The 24221-nt window shown below is 30.9% G+C and overlaps 4 protein-coding genes and 1 non-coding gene across 5 annotated transcripts; 3 read left to right on the top strand and 2 right to left on the bottom strand.

Moving 5' to 3' along the window:
* The first annotated feature begins 741 nt into the window (after positions 1-741).
* LOC113863596 lies at positions 742-6265 on the top strand. Its single transcript, XM_027497231.1, has one exon. The coding sequence runs from the start codon at positions 3174-3176 to the stop codon at positions 4032-4034; it is 861 nt and encodes a 286-aa protein (XP_027353032.1). The 5' UTR covers positions 742-3173; the 3' UTR covers positions 4035-6265.
* A 1119-nt stretch (positions 6266-7384) lies between these two features.
* LOC113861308 (6-phosphogluconate dehydrogenase, decarboxylating 2) lies at positions 7385-10395 on the top strand. Its single transcript, XM_027494043.1, has 2 exons — positions 7385-7648; positions 8572-10395. Exon 2 carries the CDS (start codon positions 8582-8584, stop codon positions 10046-10048), a length of 1467 nt encoding a protein of 488 aa, XP_027349844.1. The 5' UTR covers positions 7385-7648; positions 8572-8581; the 3' UTR covers positions 10049-10395.
* Positions 10396-13864: 3469 nt separating this feature from the next.
* Positions 13865-14563, bottom strand: LOC113862560. Its single transcript, XM_027495639.1, has one exon. The coding sequence runs from the start codon at positions 14237-14239 to the stop codon at positions 13865-13867; it is 375 nt and encodes a 124-aa protein (XP_027351440.1). The 5' UTR covers positions 14240-14563.
* Positions 14564-16211: 1648 nt separating this feature from the next.
* On the top strand, positions 16212-16292 carry TRNAL-CAG. The gene has a single exon. It is a non-coding gene; the product is annotated as a tRNA-Leu (tRNA).
* A 1792-nt stretch (positions 16293-18084) lies between these two features.
* Positions 18085-18465, bottom strand: LOC113863895 (protein GLUTAMINE DUMPER 5-like). Its single transcript, XM_027497664.1, has one exon. It carries the CDS (start codon positions 18463-18465, stop codon positions 18085-18087), a length of 381 nt encoding a protein of 126 aa, XP_027353465.1.
* Positions 18466-24221: the final 5756 nt, after the last annotated feature.

The following is a 24221-nucleotide window of genomic DNA, read 5'->3' on the forward strand; positions in this document are numbered from 1 at the left end:
TTGCTTTTCTAAAGCTATATTATTTATTGGCCAAGTTAGAGTATATGCGATGTAGATTAAGAATCAAATTCCAAATAGATTGTATGCAAGGGTCATTGTCATAAATTTTGGTTTGGTCTCATTTATTATATTTATGGCATAATCTATATGACATGTTAGTATAGATAAATCAAATCATTGTTTTAATATAATACAGGCAAAGAAAAAGTTTAGAGGAATCCTTCTCTTCTAAAACACAGGTGTGCTATAATAACTAACCCACTCAGAAATCAAGATTATGCTACAACTTTTATGGCTAAGCACTAATAGATAAGTTGAATTAGCCATTAGTATTTTTGGTTTCTTATAAACTAGTTGAATTTTGTATTCAAATTGGCTTAGGCTATAATTGCCATTATGGAGCTAAACAAGTTTAAGGTCTTCACGTGCTTTTGAGGTCTCATATTTGTATATATAAGTCTCATTTTTTATCCTATCTACCACATCTGAAACTAGGAATGACCTCAATTTATTTACTTCTTGCTGCCAAGTGGAGTTGAACATTTTGTAAAGTATTCAACTTTAGATAAGGAAAAGAGTTAAAAAATCATTAAAAAAATTCAAGCATGCATACCAATAATATAAAATAGAAGTAATTATAACGAGACAAGGACTAATACTTCCAATTGTGGACTAGGATAAGAGAGGTAAACGCAATTGACATGGATATGAACAAAACTTAAAACCAGTTGCTAGTTGCAGATAGTCAATGATAAACTAGACCAAAAAAATATGAAGGGGAGAAAGTTCAGCATATAATCTGATTTAAATGTAAAGTTGAGAACTTTGTAGTCTTGTGGTTTAACATTTTGACCAAAGTCACCAAACCAGTGTATAGTACAAGCACAAAGTAGAGTACAAGTACAAGCATGTCAATGAAAGACATATTGATAAGTCTCCCAGTATATATACAAACATACCCTTATGCTCATTCTCACAAGTTAGAAAAAATAAATAGAGATACTTCACTAGAGAGAGAGAGAGAGAGTAAAGAATAATCAGAAGACAAGAAAAGAAAGAGGAGTCTAAATCTGTCTAATGATATTGTTGACCAATTAGTCCACTTAATTAGACTCACACGGGAAGTGCAGGGAGAAATCATTTTTCTAAACTAGATTTTTGGTTCCTGTTCTTCTAAATTGATTTAAGCTTTTGATTTAGTGGAAGATGCAATAGGAACACCATTCTTATTCATTAATTTCCACCATATATATGCATTATCATTTTTTCCACTCAGTTGGGTGGTTAAGTCTAAAATCATCTCTCTTTCTCCCTGAATGAGTAATATTGTTTTCATTATACGGAAAATGATGGTACCAAACTCAAAAAGCTACCTAAGTAACCAAGTTTTAGTATGCCAAGTATCATATTTTGTCAGGAACGAAATGGATTTCATGCCATGGATAACAACTGCTTGGAAGAGAAAGCACATAAAATCACTGTATGATCTTTTATTTCATTCATGTTCATAACAAAATGAATTTATTAAAAGCAATTAGAAATCTTTATGCTGATTTTATCATTTTCTTATTAAACAAATAATAGCCTATTGTAAAGAAGCGGCAGTGTGGAACTATTGGCCTCTTTCTGATTGGATATTTAACAACTTGTCAACACCACTAAAAAGATTGCTAACCTTTTCCCTCTCCCTTAGGGCTACTAAGTCTTTTCACATTCATATCATGTGTATCCTAAAGGTTCATCATATAAATTAATCAAGGAAATACAATTTAGGATGTGCAAATTTAAAATTTTAATGAGATTTTGATCAAGTATGGTCATCCTTGGTGGTGACTTTTTTATTTTATTTAACAGTTACTTTCAAATCTTTAACAATCATAAGCAGTCATATAACACTAATTTGTTTCAGCAGGGGCAGTTTATATGGAACAACCATGATAATATGCTAGAACACGTCGTAGTTGCATAACCTTACTCTTACACACTCCTTAATGCAAATTATTGGATAAAAACCTGGTCCGTACTATAACTTTTTCTGAATGGTTAAGATTGTGCACATATCTTACCTAGTTTATGCATCTTTTCCAAACACAACTTGTTCATCTTTTTAACAGCTCTATACAATGAATACAAAATACTAACACCTTGAGCATTTGTGCCACATAATTGGTGTGGGTAGAGTAATAGCAGATCTTGCTTTTCCTTGAGATTACTATTAAAGCTGTCATTACCAAGACGAAATAAACAACTAATACCTAACCATACTAAAAAAAACAGAAGTGGTTGCTGATCAAATATTTGGCTTCTAGTTACTTATATTATTGTTTATGGAGGTCCCAGTAAGAGTGGCTCTTGAGTCATCAAATTCATCAACCTTTCTTTCTTACTATTAGAAATGAGCTTGTCTTTCCCAATCTCCTTTATCTTCTAAATTTCTTATGTCATTTAAGTGAACATTATCCAACAGAGAATCAGCTTAGAAATAACACATTATTATACACTTACTATACTAAATTGACTTCTCAAACTCCCATTTTTCTTCTGTGCCTGCTTTTGCCTAAACAGTCTGCTAGTTGAATTATTATACTCCCCATGATATGAACTGCCTGTGTCTATCTGATGTAAGCATATTTTGTCCAAAATGATTATCCATTAACCCAAGTTGCCTCCCTCATGTTGCATCACCCATGTCTATGTGCAGAATGTCTTTCACACATAGCTTGTTCAATGAACCCAATACCCCACATAGCACATGAACAGAGCATGCATGTCACATCCACAAATAAATAAACACAACACAACATTTTGCTTGTGTGGATTAATCTTTTTCATTTTAGAAAACTTTTTGCAAAATGCTCCAAAGAGAGTCTTTACTTTTTAGGTTAAAGGGTTTATCTATCTATCTATATATATATAAAATAAACATTAAGGTACATTTGAGATAAATAACTTAATTTAGTACTTATTTGATAAGAACTTATTACATAAAAGCTTATTAACAAACTCGAATGTGACACTTGCTACTTAACAAAGAGAACTTATTTTGATATTTTTTGTAAGAATCTTATTTATAAGTTAAAAAAAAAAAACTCATATAAAAGTTGAATTATTTTTATAAGCTCTTTATAAACTCATACTCAAACATTGCACGCATAGACAAGGACATAACTACAATGCTAGTGTACTACATTAACATCTTGTTCTTGCGCATGACATTCCATCAATCTGTGCTTCAAAAAAACAAGGAAAAAAAAAAAAAAAACCCTCAATACTATTACTCTTGCCACATTGAGTGGGGCCATCTAACCATTTTCCCTCCCTATATATACTCAACTAACTCTTATTTCCTTCATCTCCATAGAAACTATTATTTATCCCTCAGTGTTATCTCCCCAAAGCCTTGCAATCTTTTGTTCATAAATTTCTACACCATGCAAGCTAGGGAGATTACAGGACTCAATTATTTACTCCCTTCAGACACTCCTCCTTATCCAAGTCACTACACCATGATTCAGAACAACATCCCCACATTTCAAATCCACAAACTCTCGAACCAATTCTATGGTTTCCAACACCAAAACCCTCCCCAACTACTTGCAGAATTCAGCCCTCAGTCCTCATGCATAAGCAGCAACTCAACTTCTGATGAAGCAGATGAGCAACAACAAAGCCTCATCAATGAGAGGAAGCACAGAAGGATGATATCAAACCGTGAATCTGCACGCCGGTCACGGATGAGGAAGCAAAAGCATCTTGATGAACTATGGTCACAGGTTGTTTGGCTGAGGAATGAAAATCACCAACTAATAGACAAGCTGAACCATGTATCAGAATCACATGACAGAGTTGCTCAAGAAAATGTTCAACTGAGAGAGGAAGCTTCAGAACTTCGCCAAATGCTATGTGACATGCAACTACACAGTCCATGCCCCCCCTTGAGCCCCATTGAAGATGTTCCCACCACTTCTCCCTATGTCAAATCTGATTCCTCAAACCAATCATCATTCACAAGCTCTATGGAACTTCTTGGTTAAATTTGAAGATAAAGCCAAAGTTTTTATATCTCTTCAATTTTTCATCTTTAAGTTCTTCTATGTGTGTGTGAACTGTGCAAGTACAAAATAGTACCAGTCTTTGCCTCCCTTTTGAGATGTATGAGGTGAAAACCATAAACGGCAATGACATATTTTGAATTTTTATTTTTATCATCAACTCACTAATTTTGCCACTACCTTCTAAATTCTAGTGATATGTTCTGAGCAATAAGCATTTAAAGTGGCTACAGAGCTACCTATAAACCTGCTGGATTAATTGTTAGCACCAACTTCTTGTGCACTCAGCAGATTAAAAAACACCATCATAATTCTTGCCCAGAAAACAATTTAGAAACCCTTTAACATTCATGACCTCATCTTCCAGTTCCAGCAGTAACCACAACAACAAAAGTAACAACCAACATGAATTATATAATTTCAATAAAAACCAAATAAATTTTAACTTATATATAATAATAAAGAAAATAAGTAGCTAAAAGAATTCTATAAATGTTAAGTCAAAATAAAACTTAATGTATCCTTAATGTAAAATAATAATGTAAGAGAGAGGTTGATAAGTGACAACATTTTTTTAAGTAGTATTAGATAAAATTTATGTGGTGTCACTAGTTGAATGTAATTTTAGAATTGTGCAAGTAATTATGTGAGGTGGAATATTGAGTGTATGAGAGTTGGACATGACGCATAGATAAAAGGGTGTGTGTAGTGGTTATTGGGTGACGATGGAAAAGGTTGTTGCTAAAAAAAGGGAAAACATATGGACAGGTTTTATAGAGGTAGTAGCATGCTTGACCAAATATTACTGGAAATAACTAAAGCTTTGTTAATTTACTCTCCATATAGGTTTGGACACGTTGTTGCAAATAGAAGCTGTGCATTTGCATAATGATTCACCTTTGGCTTTCCTCTAGTTTGGCTCGACTAAGAATAATTCGTGGAAATTAATGTTAGAGTAACACCTTTCCTTTTGGAATGTACTGTCATTCTATTAATCATCTGTTTATCAACATATCAAATTTGTTGTGTGAATATAAACGTCACGTTAATTAGTCATTTAATACTATATCTTCATCATCAAATTGATTTTCAAGAAAAAATTGACTTCATTTGTTATTACTAAATGAAAATATTTCATGTGCTTGATAATGGAAAACAGATTATACTAATCATATAAAGATGTTGATTAATATACCATTTAATATTGTTAATGCATCATAATTTTTATAAAAAAATTTGTATTGAAGTCTTAACTTTTTTTCCATAAGAATTTATAGTATAAATTTAACCATAAAATTTATTGGAATAAATTTAAGAGATTATTTAAAATAAATTATAAGACACTTATTAAATTAAGATTAAAGAAATTCTAATTATTATAAATTGTTTTCATAAGCCACCCTTAAACTCTTTTCAAATGCATCCTAGTTAAATTTTAGGTACTTTCAACTGCGAAAATTGATTACCAACTGAATACATTAAATTTATTATGTAAGCATGTCCTGAATTCCTGAAATTATCCCAGTAAGATATAGCTGTAGAACCAGTAAAATAATCTAACTCAACCTTGATTTAATGTAAGATTGCTCTTGTCACAAGTTACCCCATCAAACATGCTAAACCTTTTCTACTTTTGTATTTGTATAAGACAAAAGGTCAAGGTTGGTCCTGTCCTATGAAATTATTAACATATGGGATAGCTTATATATTCCCTAAAAATATTCAAAATACACCCAAACGGTTCATACAATTTGTTTTGACGGGTCTGGGAATAATTTTCTGATCTAAAGTTCAATTTTTTATACACTAGTCTAGAATAATTGAATGGGTCAAAGACTAAGAGGACTGTTTCAAAGATAACTCGGTCCAATTTTTATTTATTCTTTAATTTAAAATCATAAATATCTTTTGTAAAAAGTAATTTTGTTTAAATCACTTGAATCAACCATTTTTGTTGAATTTTTAAAAAAATTATTGGTGTAATAATAGGTTTTTCAATGGACAGGTACTACTTGAGTCAAGTTTAACACTCTACTTTTAACAGGGAGAAAAAGAATAATCTTGTGTTCTTAATTTTTATGATTGCAATCCAATCCTAGTAATTTGATTCCACACTGTGCAAAGAAAATGCTTCTAAGAAGATATTTCAAAACACAAAAATTCTAAACCTCCAAATTTTTTTATGCTAGGTATTTGATTTCTTTTCTGTTTTTCTATGCTGAAAATTAGAAAAAAAAAAAAAAACTGGTGTCACAGTATATGGTAGAGAAGATACTTATAATAGAGCTACATTTTATTTCATTCTAAAAAGAAGACTGATAATTTAAATTTGTGAGACCTCTCAACAAACCCAACCTCTTGATAGTTTTTACTTCACTCAACTTATCAAGTGTGTTTGGATTGAATTGTTTTAGTTGATTGCCTAAAAAATTATCATTATTTGTTTGATAACTTTTAAAAATCATCTTATAATATTTTATTAAATATTTTTTAATAAAAATAACTTATTTTAGATAAAAATTAGATCTTATAATTAAATTTTATTTTTAATAATTAATTATTTTAAATATAAATTAACTATTATACATGACTTTCTATCACTCCAAAAAAGTAATTCATTTTATATAATTCAAATATAATATATTAATTTAAAATTATTTCTCACTTCATACAACTAAGCACAAAACTTACTTTAGATAATCAGTTATGAAAACAATCGATATAACTTATATAATAGTCAATGTATCACCCCAGAAAAAGTAATTGACGAAGAAACTAAAAAGGTTTAAATTTTGTTAATATAATATGAAAATAAAAATTCAAATTTGATAAGATAGCTTCACAACTTACATTTTTCAATATACAATAGATGTATTTTATTAGATATGAATTATTTAATATTAATATAAGTGATAGTTACAATATTCATTATAGATCAGCATTTATATTAATTAAATTTACATAAAAAACACTACCACTTAAATGGAAAAAAAAGTTGCAAATGCAAAATGGATATATTCTATTAATGTCAAATTTCCAATTTTGCTCTCATAAATCATAAATAATCCATCATGCTGATTTCATTCACCTGTTGACATTGAAGTTTGATTTGAAGGCGAGTGTGTGAAAAGCAAAAGAAGAAAAGCAGGAACCACCAAACACGACAGATTCATATTGGGCCTGACTCTGACCCAAGTTTGAACTGGGCCGTCATAGTAAAATCAACGGTGTAGATTCCTCAAAAGCATGTTCCACCTAACCCCATTGGTTAGACAACTTTGACCGCATGCTTCCTTAACATTAACAAAATAATATTAAGATAAGAAAATTGCTTCTTCTTTTTTTCTGTTTGGTCTCAAAAATTTGGTGGTTGGTCTCATTAGCCATCGTCGGCTTTCAAGTTTCAACTCCTAACAGTACCTTAAAATAATAACAATAATACTTTTTTATTGCTAATTTTTCTCACTTTTATAATAATTATTGTTATATTATAAAGTATTATTAAATAATATATATAACTTATATCCCCACAGCTTTTGATCTGCTATCTGTGATACCCAGAACTCAATTTTTCTGTGATTCGCTTCAAATTTCAGGTCTGCCCTTCCAAGTTTCCCTTTTTACTTTATTGTTGAGATCCACTTTGAGTTAGTGTTGGTGGTTTATATGAGCTTAATATGCATGCCCAGAAAACTCTTTTGCAATTGCTTTGATTATTATGCTGGATTTCTTCTGTTTGTTGTGGTTTATGGAAAATCAATAGGGCAGTGTGATTGATCTTCTTCTGAGTGTTGCTGATCTACGTTTTTGTTCTAGTTTCTTGCTGATTCATACCCTTAATTGTTGTGAGATGAGTGTGCTGGACTGTGGTGTTCTGACATTTGCATGCAGCGGATACACTTGTTATGATTTGTTGGGTTGCTCTTTCTGTACCTTACGATTTTTTTTTTAAAAATAATAACAAAATACAAGTAATTGCTCTGTATTGCTACTCGAATATTGTCCTGTTGCATTTTGGTTTTTTGTGGCCTTTTGATTGTCACTTTGCTTGATATGTTCAGATCCAGGAAAGCATAGAGCTCGTTTGATAGTTGGGTTTAATAGTTAATACTAATCTTTTTGATAAGTTAAGAACTTATATTGAATTTGTTGCGTGGGGCAACATAAGAACCTTAAGCTTATGGTGCTCTAGTGTTTATATAGTAGGATCATGGAATCATTTTGACAATCACCCTTTATGAAACAAATTTGGGGAATCATGATACATTTTTATCTGTAAATATCTTGGAATTAGAAGACACCCTTTCTCCTCACTTCTTTATTGTTGGAATATGTTCAACATTTCAAGTTTTTTGTACTTGGTGGAAGTTTTATTTATGGCATTGAGAGTTCCCAATCAAATTCTTATTGTCTTTGGCTATTGTAGTTTACAGCTTTTTGTTTTCCTTGAATCAGAAGTTTGTGGCAGTTCTTGTGTGCTTTATTCTTATTCTCCTATGCATTATCAATCGTTGGACAGGAAATAAATTATGGCTCAACCCACAAATCCTACAAGAATAGGCCTTGCTGGACTGGCTGTAATGGGCCAAAATCTGGCACTCAATATTGCTGAGAAAGGCTTTCCCATTTCTGTTTATAACCGAACCACATCCAAGGTTGATGAGACTGTAGAACGAGCAAAACTGGAAGGAAATCTTCCAGTGTATGGCTACCATGATCCTGAAGCTTTTGTTAATTCCATTCAAAAGCCTAGGGTGATAATAATGCTCGTTAAGGCTGGGGCACCTGTTGACCAGACCATTAAGACCCTATCTGCATACATGGAAAAAGGTGACTGTATAATTGATGGTGGTAATGAATGGTATGAGAACACTGAGAGAAGAGAGAAAGCAGTGGCTGAGTTGGGTCTGCTCTACCTTGGGATGGGAGTTTCAGGTGGTGAGGAGGGTGCTCGACATGGTCCCTCTTTGATGCCTGGAGGTTCCTTTGAAGCTTTCAAATACATTGAAGATATTCTTCTCAAGGTGGCAGCTCAGGTCCCTGACAGTGGTCCTTGTGTCACTTATGTTGGTAAAGGTGGATCTGGTAATTTTGTGAAGATGGTCCATAATGGCATTGAATATGGTGACATGCAGCTGATTGCAGAGGCTTATGATGTGCTGAAATCAGTTGGAAAGTTGTCAAACGAGGACCTACAAAGTGTTTTCTCAGAATGGAACAAGGGAGAACTTCTGAGTTTCCTGATTGAGATCACTGCAGATATATTTGGAATTAAGGATGATAAAGGAGATGGATATCTTGTTGATAAGGTTCTAGACAAAACTGGCATGAAGGGCACTGGCAAGTGGACTGTTCAGCAGGCTGCTGAATTATCAGTTGCTGCTCCCACCATTGAAGCTTCTTTGGATGCTAGGTTCCTTAGTGGGCTGAAGGAGGAAAGAGTTGAAGCTGCAAAGGTCTTTAAATCAGGTGGCTTTGCTGATATCTTGACCGACCAACCTGTAGACAAGAAGAAGTTGATTGACGATGTTAGGAAGGCTCTTTATGCAGCCAAAATCTGTAGTTATGCACAGGGGATGAATCTGATCCGTGCAAAGAGTATTGAAAAGGGTTGGGATTTGAAGTTGGGTGAACTGGCCCGGATTTGGAAAGGGGGTTGCATCATCAGAGCTATATTCTTAGACAGAATCAAGCAGGCATATGACAGAAACCCTAATCTGGCAAATCTTCTTGTGGATCCAGAGTTTGCAAAGGAAATAATTGATCGCCAATCTGCCTGGAGGAGAGTTGTTTGCCTTGCTATAAATTCTGGTATCAGCACTCCAGGTATGTCTGCTAGTCTTGCTTATTTTGACACTTATAGAAGGGAACGTTTGCCAGCTAATTTGGTGCAAGCTCAACGAGACTACTTTGGTGCTCATACATATGAAAGGGTTGACATTGAAGGGTCTTACCATACCGAATGGTTCAAGCTTGCCAAACAGTCCAGAATTTAGATTATTGTATCAGGATTTTGAATAAATGTAATGTTTTCTGCTCAGACTGTATGCTGAGTTGAGTTTATTTACATAGCTGCAATGCGGTGAAGTTTTATTCCATTATATCCAACTGAATGGCATGCTATTTTTGTTTTCCAACAACTATGTTGTATCTTTGCTGTTTATGCTTGATACAAAATTGTCCCAGTTCATGGTGCCCTTTTAGTTTTCACATTTTGATAACATTTCCTTTAGCACCAAGGATGCGTGTTATGTTACTGTAGGAATTGATTTTTTTGTTACTCTGTTAACATTTTGAGTTTCATACTGATCCAATGTCAAATGCAAAAAAGTTTGTTATCTTAGAATATCTTTCGTGATTAGGTTTTGGATATTATTAGTGGGGTTGAGCTTGTACTATTAGTGCTAGTACTAATTATTAGTATAAAAATGAGTATTTAGTATTGGGTAAAGGTATTGTACAACATTACCTCTAGTAATAACATACTTTGTTTATTAACTTGAGCTTTCTCTCTTTTTTTCCTTCCCTAATCCTAAATTTATAATTCTTAGCGTACATTATCATTTAATCAGATGTTGTCAAACCATCAAGATTCTATCAAGTCAAAACACTTTTAATGTTATGCGGCAACATATGATTGGTTGGGTGATAGTGATAAACAGTGGATCTAAATTGAATCCGTATTTTTTACTCTGCCTGTGTTGTACTCAAACTTTACATAGCTAGTCCTAACCCCAGTTAATGAGGATAGATTTTGGAAGCCAACATAAAAATTTGTCAATTTTTGTTTATTCATGGATCAACAATTCAATTTTTGGGTTTTGATAGAGGTCAATGGCATTGATTAGTCAATGAAACTGGCCCCATTTAGTAGGATAATAAGTATTGGATGTTGTTGTTGCTTTAATTTCTACTTTAATAATAGTTGCACACTTGAAATTGCTCAGTTGTGGAGATTGACAAATTTTGATTTTGGGTAGCTTGCCCCAGTGACAAAGACAAATCAGTGGAGAACTGGTCCAAAAGTGGTGATGAAGAACCCGTTGAAACAGTTGTTTCAATTTTTATTTTTTCTAATTTTCAATTTTTTATTGAACCAATTGTTTGAAGTCAACTAAAGGACCGATGTTAAGTTACAAAAGTCCATATATGAGGTTCAGTTATAAATATTTACTATTTAGCCTCTTATTTTTTAATTTTTTTTCTTTCCATGATGTATAAGCGTGATTTTAGTGTTACAATTATTTAAGACTTTACCTAACTTTTTTTTTTTTTATCATTTTATAATAGTTTGTTAATATAATATATAAATTTGAAAATATATGTTTGGTTAAACAAATAAAATCATGTGCTTTCCCATGCATTGTATTAATATATATTCCATGAAAGCATTCAGATTGGTATTTTAAAACACGTTTAAGGAGTGAGTGAGTGAGCTTTTCTTTTAATTAGTTTACACTCAGCTTTTCCCATACATTTCCACTTTTCTCTACTTCCTCCTTGTATTTGAGCTATTAGTTAGAAGTAACTTTTGTGAATAATCTTTTACTTTACTCTAACCTTCACTTTTTTCCTCTTTTGGCATTGAGCTTCTTGGATTTGTATACATTTTCTTTGAAGTTTTCAGTGTCAATAATGAACTCAATGATTGAGAAGTGCCTAATGGTTTTGTCAATAAATGAGCTCAATGATTGAGAAGCATGTAACGACTTTTGGCTGAACAAGGGATTGGCACAATTCATGTGCAGCTTTTTTCAGTAAATAATATCTTGCTAACATCCCAAGGGGGTTTGAAGTTTCGCTTTCAAATTCAATAATAATTTTGAAGTTATTGAGAATTGAATGAATTGTAACTCTTAATAAGAAGTTCCTCTCTCTAAAAGAAGTTTCGAATTTGGATAATAAGTAATAGATAGGATCTTAGTATTATCCATTATTATCTTTGCCTGCGTTACTTGCCTGCTAATTTATACGTGAGAATCTATTAAAATCACGAGTACTCTTAGCAGTTGTGACAATCCAATTGAGTATTTAAAAGTAGTTTACAGGCTGAAAAATACAGAAGTCGAGGGTGATTGACATGTGATAGCTCTCATCAGAGTGTAGCAACACATATATTTTTAGTATTGTTCATTGAATTTTCATCTCGATAATTGGTTTAAAAGTTAACATTAAAGCTCAGGATAAGTTTATGAAATAAAGTTTTAATTTTAATTAGAGACTAACACTAAAAGTAATTATGGTATTGTTTCATTCATACTTCTCATGGAAACTATACAATATATTGTAAGGCAAAATTTAGTTAGATTGCCAATGTTTGAGCATGTAATATCAACTTTTGTTGCGTGGATTATTAAATTGAAATTTCAATTTTAAGTGACAAATAATATAAAAAATACTTAAGGGATTACACCTAAATTTAGGCTTCTATTTTAGGATTTTAATTTTATATAGCAGTGAGCATTGTGACAATCCTAAATCCATATACTACCAAAATTACCATCAAAGATTCAAAAGTGCCTGTTATTAATTAATAAATGGGACATGTACAAATTTATTTACAAATAAAATGGTCATGTTCTGTGTGTACTTGATGACTCACCAATCCAAGATGGAGTGAACAGTGACAATTTTTACCAAAGTACTTCCCTTTGGTTTCCTTCTTTGCTAAAACGTGGAGAGTCACACTCTTTTCTATCATAAATCTAAAAAAGAACTCTCTCTCTCTCTCTCTCTATTGGTTTTATATGAATGTGACCTATTGTGATTCCTTTCAAATCATGTGTGGCCTCATGTTTTTATGTCACTGATACAGCCTAAAACTTGCGAATGCCTTGCTGTTGCATTTGTGTCCCATCTTTGCAAAGTTAGTTCACATAACCAGCCAATGCCCTGTCACTGAAACAATGCTTTTATTGCTTATAGTTGTCATTGGTGTAACTATCTGAAACCTTACCCTCTTTCCAGCGCAGCATACCCCATTGGTGCTGCATAGCATTTGGCAGCACAGACACATGCATGCACGAATCATTATTGCAAGGTTTTTCCATAGAAAATACTTTCTCCCTTTGTGCCATTATCCTCAATCTTTTGGCCACATCTCTAACGGCCCCTCCTCACTTTTCTTGTGTCATGTTTCTTGTTTCTTCTGTCAACCAGCTCAATACAACTTTTCCATACGTAATAAACAAGAGAATTTCAACTTTGAATTGAACATTCAGCTACCCTTTTAACTTTATCTTAATTACTATGTCCTTTCACTCTTAAGTTGTGTTTGTTTGTATCTATGATGATGTCTTGATGAATGACCACACATTTAGGAACTGTTTGGTTTCAGAAAATGTTTTCTATTTCGATTTTATTTACATTTTTAATTACAAAATGTTACTTTGTTTTCATTTTAAACTAAGGAAAAAGAAATATTTAGAGGTTACATGATAAAAGATTTAATTTAACCCTCTTGTCTATAATTGCTCTTTCCCGCAACTCGGTACTTAAAAAGTTAGAAGTGCTGTTATTTGGCTTGAATATCATTGATAATGTTTCAATTCAAATGCAATTATGGTGTGTTTCTTATTGCTCATACATTGATCCTAACATATGGAAGTTTATTGTCACATTTAAAACAATAATAACATTCAACATAGAGTTTAGTCTAAAAAGGGATAAAACTTCAAACTTATGTTTCCATTACTTCAAAGAATGTTTGTGGATGTTTCCTTTGGGTAGAATTGTGAGTACAATCAACAAATTGAAATTTTGGAGATGCATGGTTACAAAAATCCCAGCATCATATGCAAAGAACATTTTCATCATTTTTTACTTCTGCTGTCAACACGTTTCTTCTCCTGCTTGTTTGCATTCTTCTTAGAAGAACACTTGCTTCCATGATCTTGTTTATCTTTCTTAGAGCCGTGATTACTTTGGCTTTGAGCATAAGCATGGTGATAATGAACTGGACCAGAGGAAGCATCCGAAGCCATCGAATCATCACTTTCTTCTTCATCAACTTTTACCCCTTGCTTCTTTCTCCTGTTTTCACCATAGATATTATCATGATGATATCCATAATTTTCATTGCTGCATCCAGCATCATCTTCCTGCATGGGAGAGGCAATATACATAGTCCAACCAGATTCACTACTGCTACATCCTTCTGCACCCCAGATTTGTTTAAAAGAATCCATTTCTGAGGCAGCAAAGCTCTATGCCAATTCAAAGCAAAAACAATACACACTGGCAAAAAAACATGCAGGGGAAGAAAGAATAAGAGACTATAGTTAATGAATGAAAATCTACATTTAACTTACATGAATAGAAATAGCCTGAAATTTGCTTGTCTGTGTCAGCAGCAAAAGTATTGGTAAAGGGCCAAAAGGGTAGTGAAATGGTAGATGCACTGTGCTAAAGGCTTAAATTCAAGGAGGAACCAGGAAGGTTCCTAATAGAAATTATAAAATAATTTGGAAGCATCAATTAAACAAAGGGAATGTTGGAACTGCAATCTTTGGTCATAAGAAGTATCTATAAATAATAATTTTTTAACCTCTGTTGTTGTCATCTTAAATATAAGTCTGACTTTTATTGCATAATACAGATGTCCCAATAGCACAACTGGAAGGAATGTAAAATCCCTGTCCTTGAATATGCTTTAAGTGCCTTTTCACTTTGTATGTATCTATCATTGCATAAAATTCTTTGTCTTGTCTGTAGAAAACAGGCCAATCTATTTATCAAACATGTATGTGTTTGTTCGTGTTTGTGTGTGTATCTTCTAATCTATATTATGTATAAAAATTAGTATTCTTTGAATGAGAAGCTGGCCAGTCTTTTTTAATAACATTGATTAGTTTCAAACTCCTTAGTTTAACTTTAATATATATGATGGCAGGTCGTTGTTGGTGGAGGGTTGTTGGCTAAACTTTGTTTAGGTGGGATGTGATCGTGCTAACCACAAAGACCACGTAGAAGCCGTACTAGGTTTGGTCTAATATTGGTAAATCTTGATAATCACATCACAAATGAGTAAATTACAAGATAAAATGACCATATTTTAAGTTTAATCATATTATTTTAACGACAATCTTTTGTAACACTTCTTTTTATCTCTTTTTATAGTGTTACTCATCTTATCTTATATATATATATATATATATATATATATATATATATAATTTTCTATCATTTTCTTAGACACAGAAATTTTTGCGAAAAAATAGTGTTGAAGTAGCTTTTTACTACGCTTAGTTGATATCATGTGTGTATAGGTTTCTAGGGGGTGGTGTAGAGAGGGAAAAGGAAGGTCAAAGTTTAGGTAAAATGACTTGGGTGAGATTAAATCATGGATTAAGTGGGCCCCAGAGGAATTGGGTTCAGTTGGAATACATTTCCAGTTAACTAACAAAGAAAATTTGGTAATCTATATCAATAGAAAACTGTCCAAAGTAACAGCTATGTTCCACGTTTGGTGAGAGTTTTTTATGCCTAATCTTATCATAATTTTCTTTTTCAAATTGGAACCCGTGTGCACTGCAAGGTTGATGCTCTAGTTTTACTTTAAATATAAAAAAATGTGCAAGAGAGAAGAGGGTTAATTAAGCTAAAAAACAGAACAAAATATATGTTTTACGAAAGACACATACCATATGGGCAAATTGTGACATTTTAAATGTGGGCTAAGGCCATTCTTAAAGAAATATTTTTGACAAAGATCAACCTTAACCCAATTATAATAACATGGGTTTGAAGGCTGTGCTTAGCATGACGGATCGAAAATGAAGCCCAAACAGTTAAAATAGGGAATTTGCAACATAATAAAGCCACACAATTGGTTCTTTAATAAGTAGAAAACAAGCCAGACAATGACAAGGGACAGGCTCTGCAAATGCAACAGCGAGTAATAATAACCACTGTAAAAGTAATTAAGAGTTGGGATATGTACGTAGGAAGAGTAACATGATTTGACTTTAACTCATAGAAGAACCATAGGATTTAAACTTAAACAACCAAAGCTTCTAATGAAATAACAATACATTTTTTATTTTTTCACTAACTCTATAAGTCCGTGAGGCATGGACAACACAATATTTGTAATTGATAATGCTTCAAAAAACAATGTTGTTATATTAATTATGGTTTTTAGGAAATCAACATTCAGATGTCAAGATGGCCGAGTTGGTCTAAGGCGCCAGTTTCAGGTACTGGTCCGAAAGGGCATGGGTTCGAATCCCATTCTTGACATTGTTATTTATTGTTTTTTCCACCAAACATTTTGAATTCTCATTCCTTTATTAACTGTGCCAACCTTGGAAATTTGGTAAGAACTATGCTTCCGTACAAACCCAATGACAAGACTTGAGAGGTGTCTAACGCTCTAAGACATGGCAAATCCACAACAATGCATGGAATATCCTCATAGAATATGTTATCTTATCCCCCAACTCCAACAACCCCCCCATCAACAAATACCCTGTTGCAATTTTCTTTCTCTTTTACTCATTTTTGTTTAGCTGTTTCATTTCTTAAAATTATGTTGGAAAAATATTTTTTTTTTTATCAAACAGTGAACCATCATAGTTTATCATAAGAACTAATAATAAAATTTATAATTTTCTCTTATATTATGTCACTTAGTAACATGAAAGAATCCAGGTCCATATTGCAACCACAATCACAACTATATGGGCTGTATTTATATGTAATTTCTGACGATGTTGTGACTTTTGAGGTTATAAAATGTGCATTTGCAACCACAATTTAAGTCACTGTTTTTCTTTCAAGTTTCAACTTGTGGACCTCCCATTAACCCATTTTTGCTTGTTGCCGATCAAGTCGCCGCGTTTCTCGAAACAAAAGATCAGATAGCAAAAGAAAAATCACTTTGTAAATAAGGGAAAAAGATAAAACAATCAAGTGCGTTTCGCCGCTGCCCCTTTTGAAGACTAATGTCAAATCTTTATGGCTCCTACAAAGTGAAGGCCACATTGCTTCTTAAAAAACAAAAGGCTTCCACTTTCACATGCATAGATGCTGTGTTATCCAATCCCACTTTTCCTTATGACTTTGATGGGTTTTGGGACTTCAATGCTAGCCGCTGATTATTTGATCATCCACCCACCAAAATATTTAGAATAAAGTTTCTCATATAGCCTCAATTTTTTAACTCGTGATATAAAAAGAAGAGATATATACGGTAAAAATAATACAATCATAATATAACGTGATATAAAAAAGGAGGTAAAAAAAGTAAAAATACTATATAAATATATAGATATAATTGTTAAAAAAAATTCCCTCCTTTATCTTTCTAGATATATTATATTTGGAATGTTCATTTTGATGACAGAGCACTAAACATTGTTTGTATGTGGTTATTGGTGATGCCCCACTTTAATTCTTCTGGCCTTTGCGTCCAAGTACAACACACTTCTGCGTTTCATGGCATCCCTCGCTCTCGCTCTCAGAATTTTAACTTAGAAACAAATGGAATCATATGCTTCATCGAAACACAAAAGAAAAAGGTGGAAAGAAAATAGATAAAATGATTTCTTTTTGTTCTTAAGTGACATGCCAATTCACCCCCTTTTTTCTTTTTTTAACTAATGGACCGTGTTCAACAGAATGCAATTCCGAGGCATGATTTAAAGATAGCTTAGGAAAAAGAATATGAAAATGATGCATCACTTTGTGGGGTGGTTCTTGTTTTCACTTGCCTTCAATGCTATTCTAATTGCTAAGGCTATGGAGATGGAGATGGATATCATCATTAAAGTTCATTAGTCACATCGTATAATATAAGAAAAAATAAAATGAGAAGCATAATATATGTATCCATATATATAAAGTCTAAGCCGCGATCCTTTCATTATGTAAAACCAAAATTCTCAAAAAAAACACTCATTCATCTTCATTAATCATATTCAGTGCTCTCACAAAACCACTGGAATATGAAAATTGCAAAAGCAAAAGAAACCCTTCTCTATATATATTATTATATAGTAGTGTAGAGCAAAATTTTGTTGTTGATGGCAAGTTAATTGGTTAAACTTTGGTCAATGGTGGAGCTTGATGAAGGGGTTGGTTGAGACCCGCAAGTGCAATAAAGTGAAGAAGAGATTGGTCTGGCAAGGTATGTGGGGTTGTGATCACCAGCCATTATGACAAGAACCTCAGGCTCTGAGTTTATCTCAATGATTTTGGGCATTGCTTGTTTCATGTCTTCGTCTGAAGGTGAAGAATGAGAAGCACGCTTTCTGTAGGAGCAAACAAGGATCACCAATGCCACAGATATTAGAGCTAGCATTACAGCTAAGCCTCCAAATAGGTAAGGAATTGGAGACTTCCATATTTTGATCTCACTCACACTAGTTGATGTTGTTGTTGTAGTTGACGGTACACTGCTTAATGGCCTCATCTCTCTCTCTCTCTCTCTCTCTCTCTCTCTCTCTCTCTGTGTGTGTGTGTGTGTGGATGGCAGTGAAATGAAGTGAGATGGTGGTTCTGAAATTTATAGTGAAATTGACACATTTTGATTTACTAAAGTACCCCTTTTGGCATCGAGGAAGATTCCTTTTTGTGCTTGCCTAGATGCTTCTTCATGTAGATGTGAGGAGTGAAATTAATGCATTAGTGATTTGGGATTGTAGAAGTGCCTCATACATGATTGTGTATTATTACTATTCATCTGCTTTTCACAATTGTATATATCAATATTTGGTGTTACCAATTTGGTATGTGTTTGGTGCTGCTTTTGTAGCACCTAAACACAATTTGCACTTCCCACCAAGATTTTGTCGTTTTCAAACTTGTTTGCAAAAATTTGATTTATATTTCAAACCGGAAACGTTGTTAATGATGATATTTATTTAATCTTCATGTTGGGGTGAAATTTTTATATTAGGTTTTATTATCAATTTATTTTTAAGATATATTTTTTAAATATTAATCATTTCATTTTAAGCTCAATTTCAGTCCAAATAAATTCATAAAATCAAGATTACGTAAAATTAAATTTTGTTAACATCAATCTTTTAAAAGTACAAGTCTCTAAAACTAATAATTTTTTAATTAAATAAAAATATATTTACGATTTTAGTTGTTTATATTCAATTTTAAAAGCTGAAATTCACAAAAGCCAATCTATTTGATAAGATACAAATTATATCTTGTAAAAACATAAATTCAAATCTTACTGATCTGTTATTGGGTTATTTATGTGTTTGTTTGCTGGAAGAAAAGTTAATATGCAAATATATACTCATCCAAATACCCACTGAAATTCCTTCACCATTTTGTCTGGTTTATACCTAAACACATGTAAGGAAAAAAAAATTGCTCTAAATGATTCAGAATTCAAAAGGAAGTATTTGCTCTAGCCAAAATATGGTAAGAGGCATAAGAAAGTCCTCATCTTTAAATTCAGCTAGATGGGTCACGAATCAAGATAAGGACTAGGGAGTAAATAAAGGCAAAACTTTATCAGTAACATGTTCTATGGGTATTTTATATGTGACATTGCTTGAAGCTTACACAGTTGACGTATACAGAACAGTCCTCATAAATTGTTGGTTAATGTATATTTCACTAATAATCATGTCAAGAAAAGCCTTAATTAATATGAATTTGGTGAAAACAATGGCAGTAAGGTGGTCCACAGAGTAAATCCTTGTCTTTCTATAATTACAAAGTCAGTATTTTAGTTCTTAATTTTATATAGTTAAAATGAAAATTATAAATTAACAGCTATAATTTAATGACAAAACTGAAAATTTACTACCCAGTTTATCAAAGCTATCTTTTATCAGATTCTATCTTATTTGAGTTAGAATCACTGTATGTTTATCATGAAAAAATATTAAAGTGAAATAATTCTATTAATTGATGTTTTTTAAACGTCTTTTCTTGAAATTTGATACATTTATGTTTATCATGAAAATATTCTGATATTGAATATAAATCATAGGAAACATGTGATTCTCGATGATGAAATAAAGTAACGTATTTCTAATTCTATTTCATAAATAACTAAAGTATTGCTATAAACGGTTCCTTGACATAAGTATTGGCACCCTCCATGAGATGAAAGGGTGAAGGAATTAGATACTTGCCCTCTCAACTTCCTTCATAATTTGGATTTAACGTCATTTCACTTTGTCTAAAATTCAGGTTTGATTTGTTGATGAAGAATATTAGAGAGAACGTCATGATTAAACCTTTAAGGCTTTATATACCTAGCCTTTCAAGTTCTATATATAAATAAAGGGTTCCTTTGTAGTGGAAAAACACATTTCAAAGGAAAATAAATCTCAAGATAAGAAAAAGAAATTCCCTCTCTCTAGTGTTGAAATTCCTTTGCTTGAGTAGCTGTAGAAGTTGGGCTGCACTATTTTTCATGTACGGCTATTTTAATTAAAAAAATTTGTCCCTTGGGGATAATATATTCTTCTCCATTATATTTCTTTTTTTTTTTAATCTTTTTTCTTTTTCGTTTATCTTGTCGTAGTCGTACATATGCAGCACCAAGATTTCTAAAGCCAACTTTGAAAGTGGCAAGAGTAATATCATTTTGATATACTTGATTTTACTTGGGATGTTAATAAACATTTTGTCATCTTCAGAAGTATATGCCCAATTTAAATTTAAAATATGATTTAAAATTTTATAAATTCGTTTCTGGTTTTCTTATGAGAACATATTTAAAAAAATCTATTTTGATTCCTTTATATGACTCCCATGCATCGAATTATTTATTATATTATTTTTTATACAAAAAATCCTTACTTAAATGTGATAATTTGGTTTCTTTCACTTTCTCTCTCTCTCTCTCTTATGAGAATGGATCATAATTAATCATAATTATTCAGTTTATTGTTTTAATGATAATATAATATTATTTTTAATTTGTATGAATTTTTCTGATCTCCATTTGCATAGAAGAGAAGGGTGAGTTAAAGCCAAAAAACAGTGATCCTAGTGTGGCTGCCCACAGTAATATGAAAAGGGTATGAGAAAGAGATTTGAGGGACAGAAAGTAGGCGATGGAATGAATCAGTGGGAAATTGAAGTCTTCTTTCCAAAGCCAACATTATCAGTGGGAAATTATTTTATCATTCTTCAAGAAAATCAACTTCATTCTCACTCATTCCTGCGTGTCATCATTATATTATATTATCATTAAAACAATAAACTGTTCATGTCTTTACATTCTCCATTTCTCGCGTCCACCAACCCACACAAACCTATTTTTTATTCCTTTAATTTCTTACATTCATTTTTTATTATGGAATTTCTTTTATTTAAAAGTGAGTTTAAAGGAATGTAATTTGTGTTTATAATTTTTTAAAATAAATTTATAATAAAAAGTAGTATAAATTCTTTAACTATCCTGTTAATTTTAACGTAAATTTAAAAAAAAAATCAAAATTTTATAATATCTATATATATATATATATATATAGAGAGAGAGAGAGAGAGAGAGAGAGGACCTTCCCGAGCCCTACCTGGAAATCAACGTAGGTTATAAACGCGATGGGAGCGAATGCCTGCTTTTGATTATTAACGTAAAATTGAGGGTCTTTTATTATGTGTGAGAAAATTTCTTACACTACAAAATCATGACCACTCACTTTAAAATATTAATTATTTTTAATAGTTTATTTATTGAAAAAAAATCAATTAACTATAATAGTTTTAAAATTATTTATCATTTAACTATTATAATGACTTCGACACTTTTAATAATAATAGTTTGGTAAAACTATTTTATCGTAAAAATATATAAAATTAATTATTTTTTAAAATTTTACATTATTGCTTACTAACATCTTGTGAAACAGAAGGAATACAAAATATTTTTAATGATTCACACAATTAAGAAAAAATATTGGACTAGTTAATACATTAATTTTTTAAAAATTAATTGTAACATTCCAAGTTGACCCTTAATTAAAATCAATTTTTATGTCAAAAATTAATAAATGTTCATAAAACTTTGTAAAAGATTTTATATAAAAACCGACAAAAATCTCTAAAACTAAATAGAGTACATTTATATGCATTTTGAAATACAATTGAATTAAATAATTATTTAATAAAATTTTCTTATGTGAGAGCTTTTTATAATTTATAATAAAAAAATTACTAAAATAAAATAAAAAATTTAGGTGAATTATAAGTTATTTTTATAAATTTTTGACAATTTTTTCCTAATGTTTATTTTTTTATTTAGATAATATTTTTTTTATAAAAGACAGTCTTATTGAATTAAGAATATTCATGATATAAGATTAGTATAGAAAAAATAAATAATTTTTATTCATAAAATTAAAAATCAATTATGATTATGTTGTGAATTTAAATATAAATATAAATACAAATACAAATAAGCGTTATACATATAAGATCACTTTTCAACTTTAATAAAAAGTATTAAATTTTATTTATTTAATATAATATTATGTTATATTTTTTATATAAAATTATTTAATATATTACTATAAATTTTATGAGTTTTAAATATATTATTTTATTAAATCTAACAAAATTTTTTAAAATACAAATTTTATATCTTTAATTAATTAAATCTTTTAAAAATTTAAAATTATATCTATTATCTAAGTAGGTTAAGACAAACTAAACTTTAAAAAAAATTAGATTATACTTTAATCTATTTTTATTTTTAATTTTATTTATAATAGAGATGTTGATTTTAAATTTTTTTATGTCTTTTGTTTTTATAGTAAAAATTAATATTTACTATATATAAAAATAAAATAATCAATAGAAAGATTAATATAGACAATTATTCAAAATTTTAAAAAAGTTATTATGTATAATTATTTTATTAAATTATTATTGTATAAATTTAAAAAATTATAAAAAATAGAATAAATCTCATTTATTAGAGGTATAATGTAACTGCGACGTTGGTTTTAAGAATAATAAATTGTCCACTTAATATCTCTGAAAACCTGGTTAGCTGCTCCAATATATATCCCTCTCATTTGGATGCAAACAGCATCAGATCATTTGAAGACTCATCAGTCATCTTCCACATTAACATTATGAAGCTTCCAAGCATTCTCTTCGTTTTGTGGACTGTGTTTGCTGTCTTCATGATCAGCTGCAGCTACGGTATAACTATTATCACTGTTATATCTTTATGATCTTTGTTATACATGCACTGCCTTTGATCTCTTATTAATGGATGTTTGTTGTATATATGCAGGAGAACTAAAGTTTTGCAGGAAAGAAATGACATTTGAGGGGTCATGTCCATACGGTACTTCTGGGTATCCATGCTCTCAAGAGTTTCATTCGCGACTTGGAGCAGGAGCCATGCCTATGAACTGCACTTGTAAAGATCTTCGTCCCCACAACAAACGTCTTTGCTCTTGTGACGTTGTTTGTCACTTTTAATTCACTGCATTTTTACAGATTAATTCATAATCTTAAATGACTATATTAAATATTCGTAACCATCTTACTTCTTCATGTTCAAAATTAAATTGTTATGCGTTAAAAAATTTGATTAAAAGAACAAGTTATGTATGTATACGTCAAATTTTGATGATCAAATTACTTGTCATTGTGAACAAGTTATATACGATATACAAGATCAAGCAACTGTTTTCCAGGAACAATGCTTTCAAAACTGAATGACTAAAATTCTAAACTAAACAAAATAAGAAAATTATTTATTACTGTAATTTAAATTAAATTGTTTTTTAAAATATATTAATTTAGGTTCATAATAAATCATTTTTAATTTATTAGCACGGGCGCCTATGTACGCACGCATCATATTGCACGTGTAAGATGCTTTAACAGTTTTTCTTTAATTATTTTTTTAAATACTAATTTTAAGATATTATATAAAAAGTGAAATAGTCATTCAAATACAATATATAATGTAATTTTTTTTATTATATTTATAGAATATTTTTTATTTTAAAATAAATATAATTTTATTAAGTAATAACAAAATTTAAAAATTTTAAACAAAGACATTAAATTTTTTTAAAATATTATTAAAAAATAATGTTTTCACAATAAATCCGAAATTAAACAGAAAAGTCATTAAATAAATTTTACATTTATAAAATAATAAACACATATACTTTTATTTAATATTTACTTTATATGTAATAAAAATATTTTTAGTTTATGTCC

This window comes from Abrus precatorius, unplaced genomic scaffold, assembly GCF_003935025.1.
Source record: "Abrus precatorius isolate BTA unplaced genomic scaffold, Abrus_2018 Scaffold3, whole genome shotgun sequence".
NCBI classification, from domain to species: Eukaryota; Viridiplantae; Streptophyta; class Magnoliopsida; order Fabales; family Fabaceae; genus Abrus; species Abrus precatorius.

What these genes read in the sequence shown, in the direction of transcription:
- LOC113863596 (XM_027497231.1), top strand. Translation starts at nt 3,174, where the DNA reads ATGCTAGTGTACTACATTAACATCTTGTTCTTGCGCATGACATTCCAT.
- LOC113861308 (XM_027494043.1), top strand. Translation starts at nt 8,582, where the DNA reads ATGGCTCAACCCACAAATCCTACAAGAATAGGCCTTGCTGGACTGGCT.
- LOC113863895 (XM_027497664.1), bottom strand. Translation starts at nt 18,465, where the DNA reads ATGAGGCCATTAAGCAGTGTACCGTCAACTACAACAACAACATCAACT.
- LOC113862560 (XM_027495639.1), bottom strand. Translation starts at nt 14,239, where the DNA reads ATGGATTCTTTTAAACAAATCTGGGGTGCAGAAGGATGTAGCAGTAGT.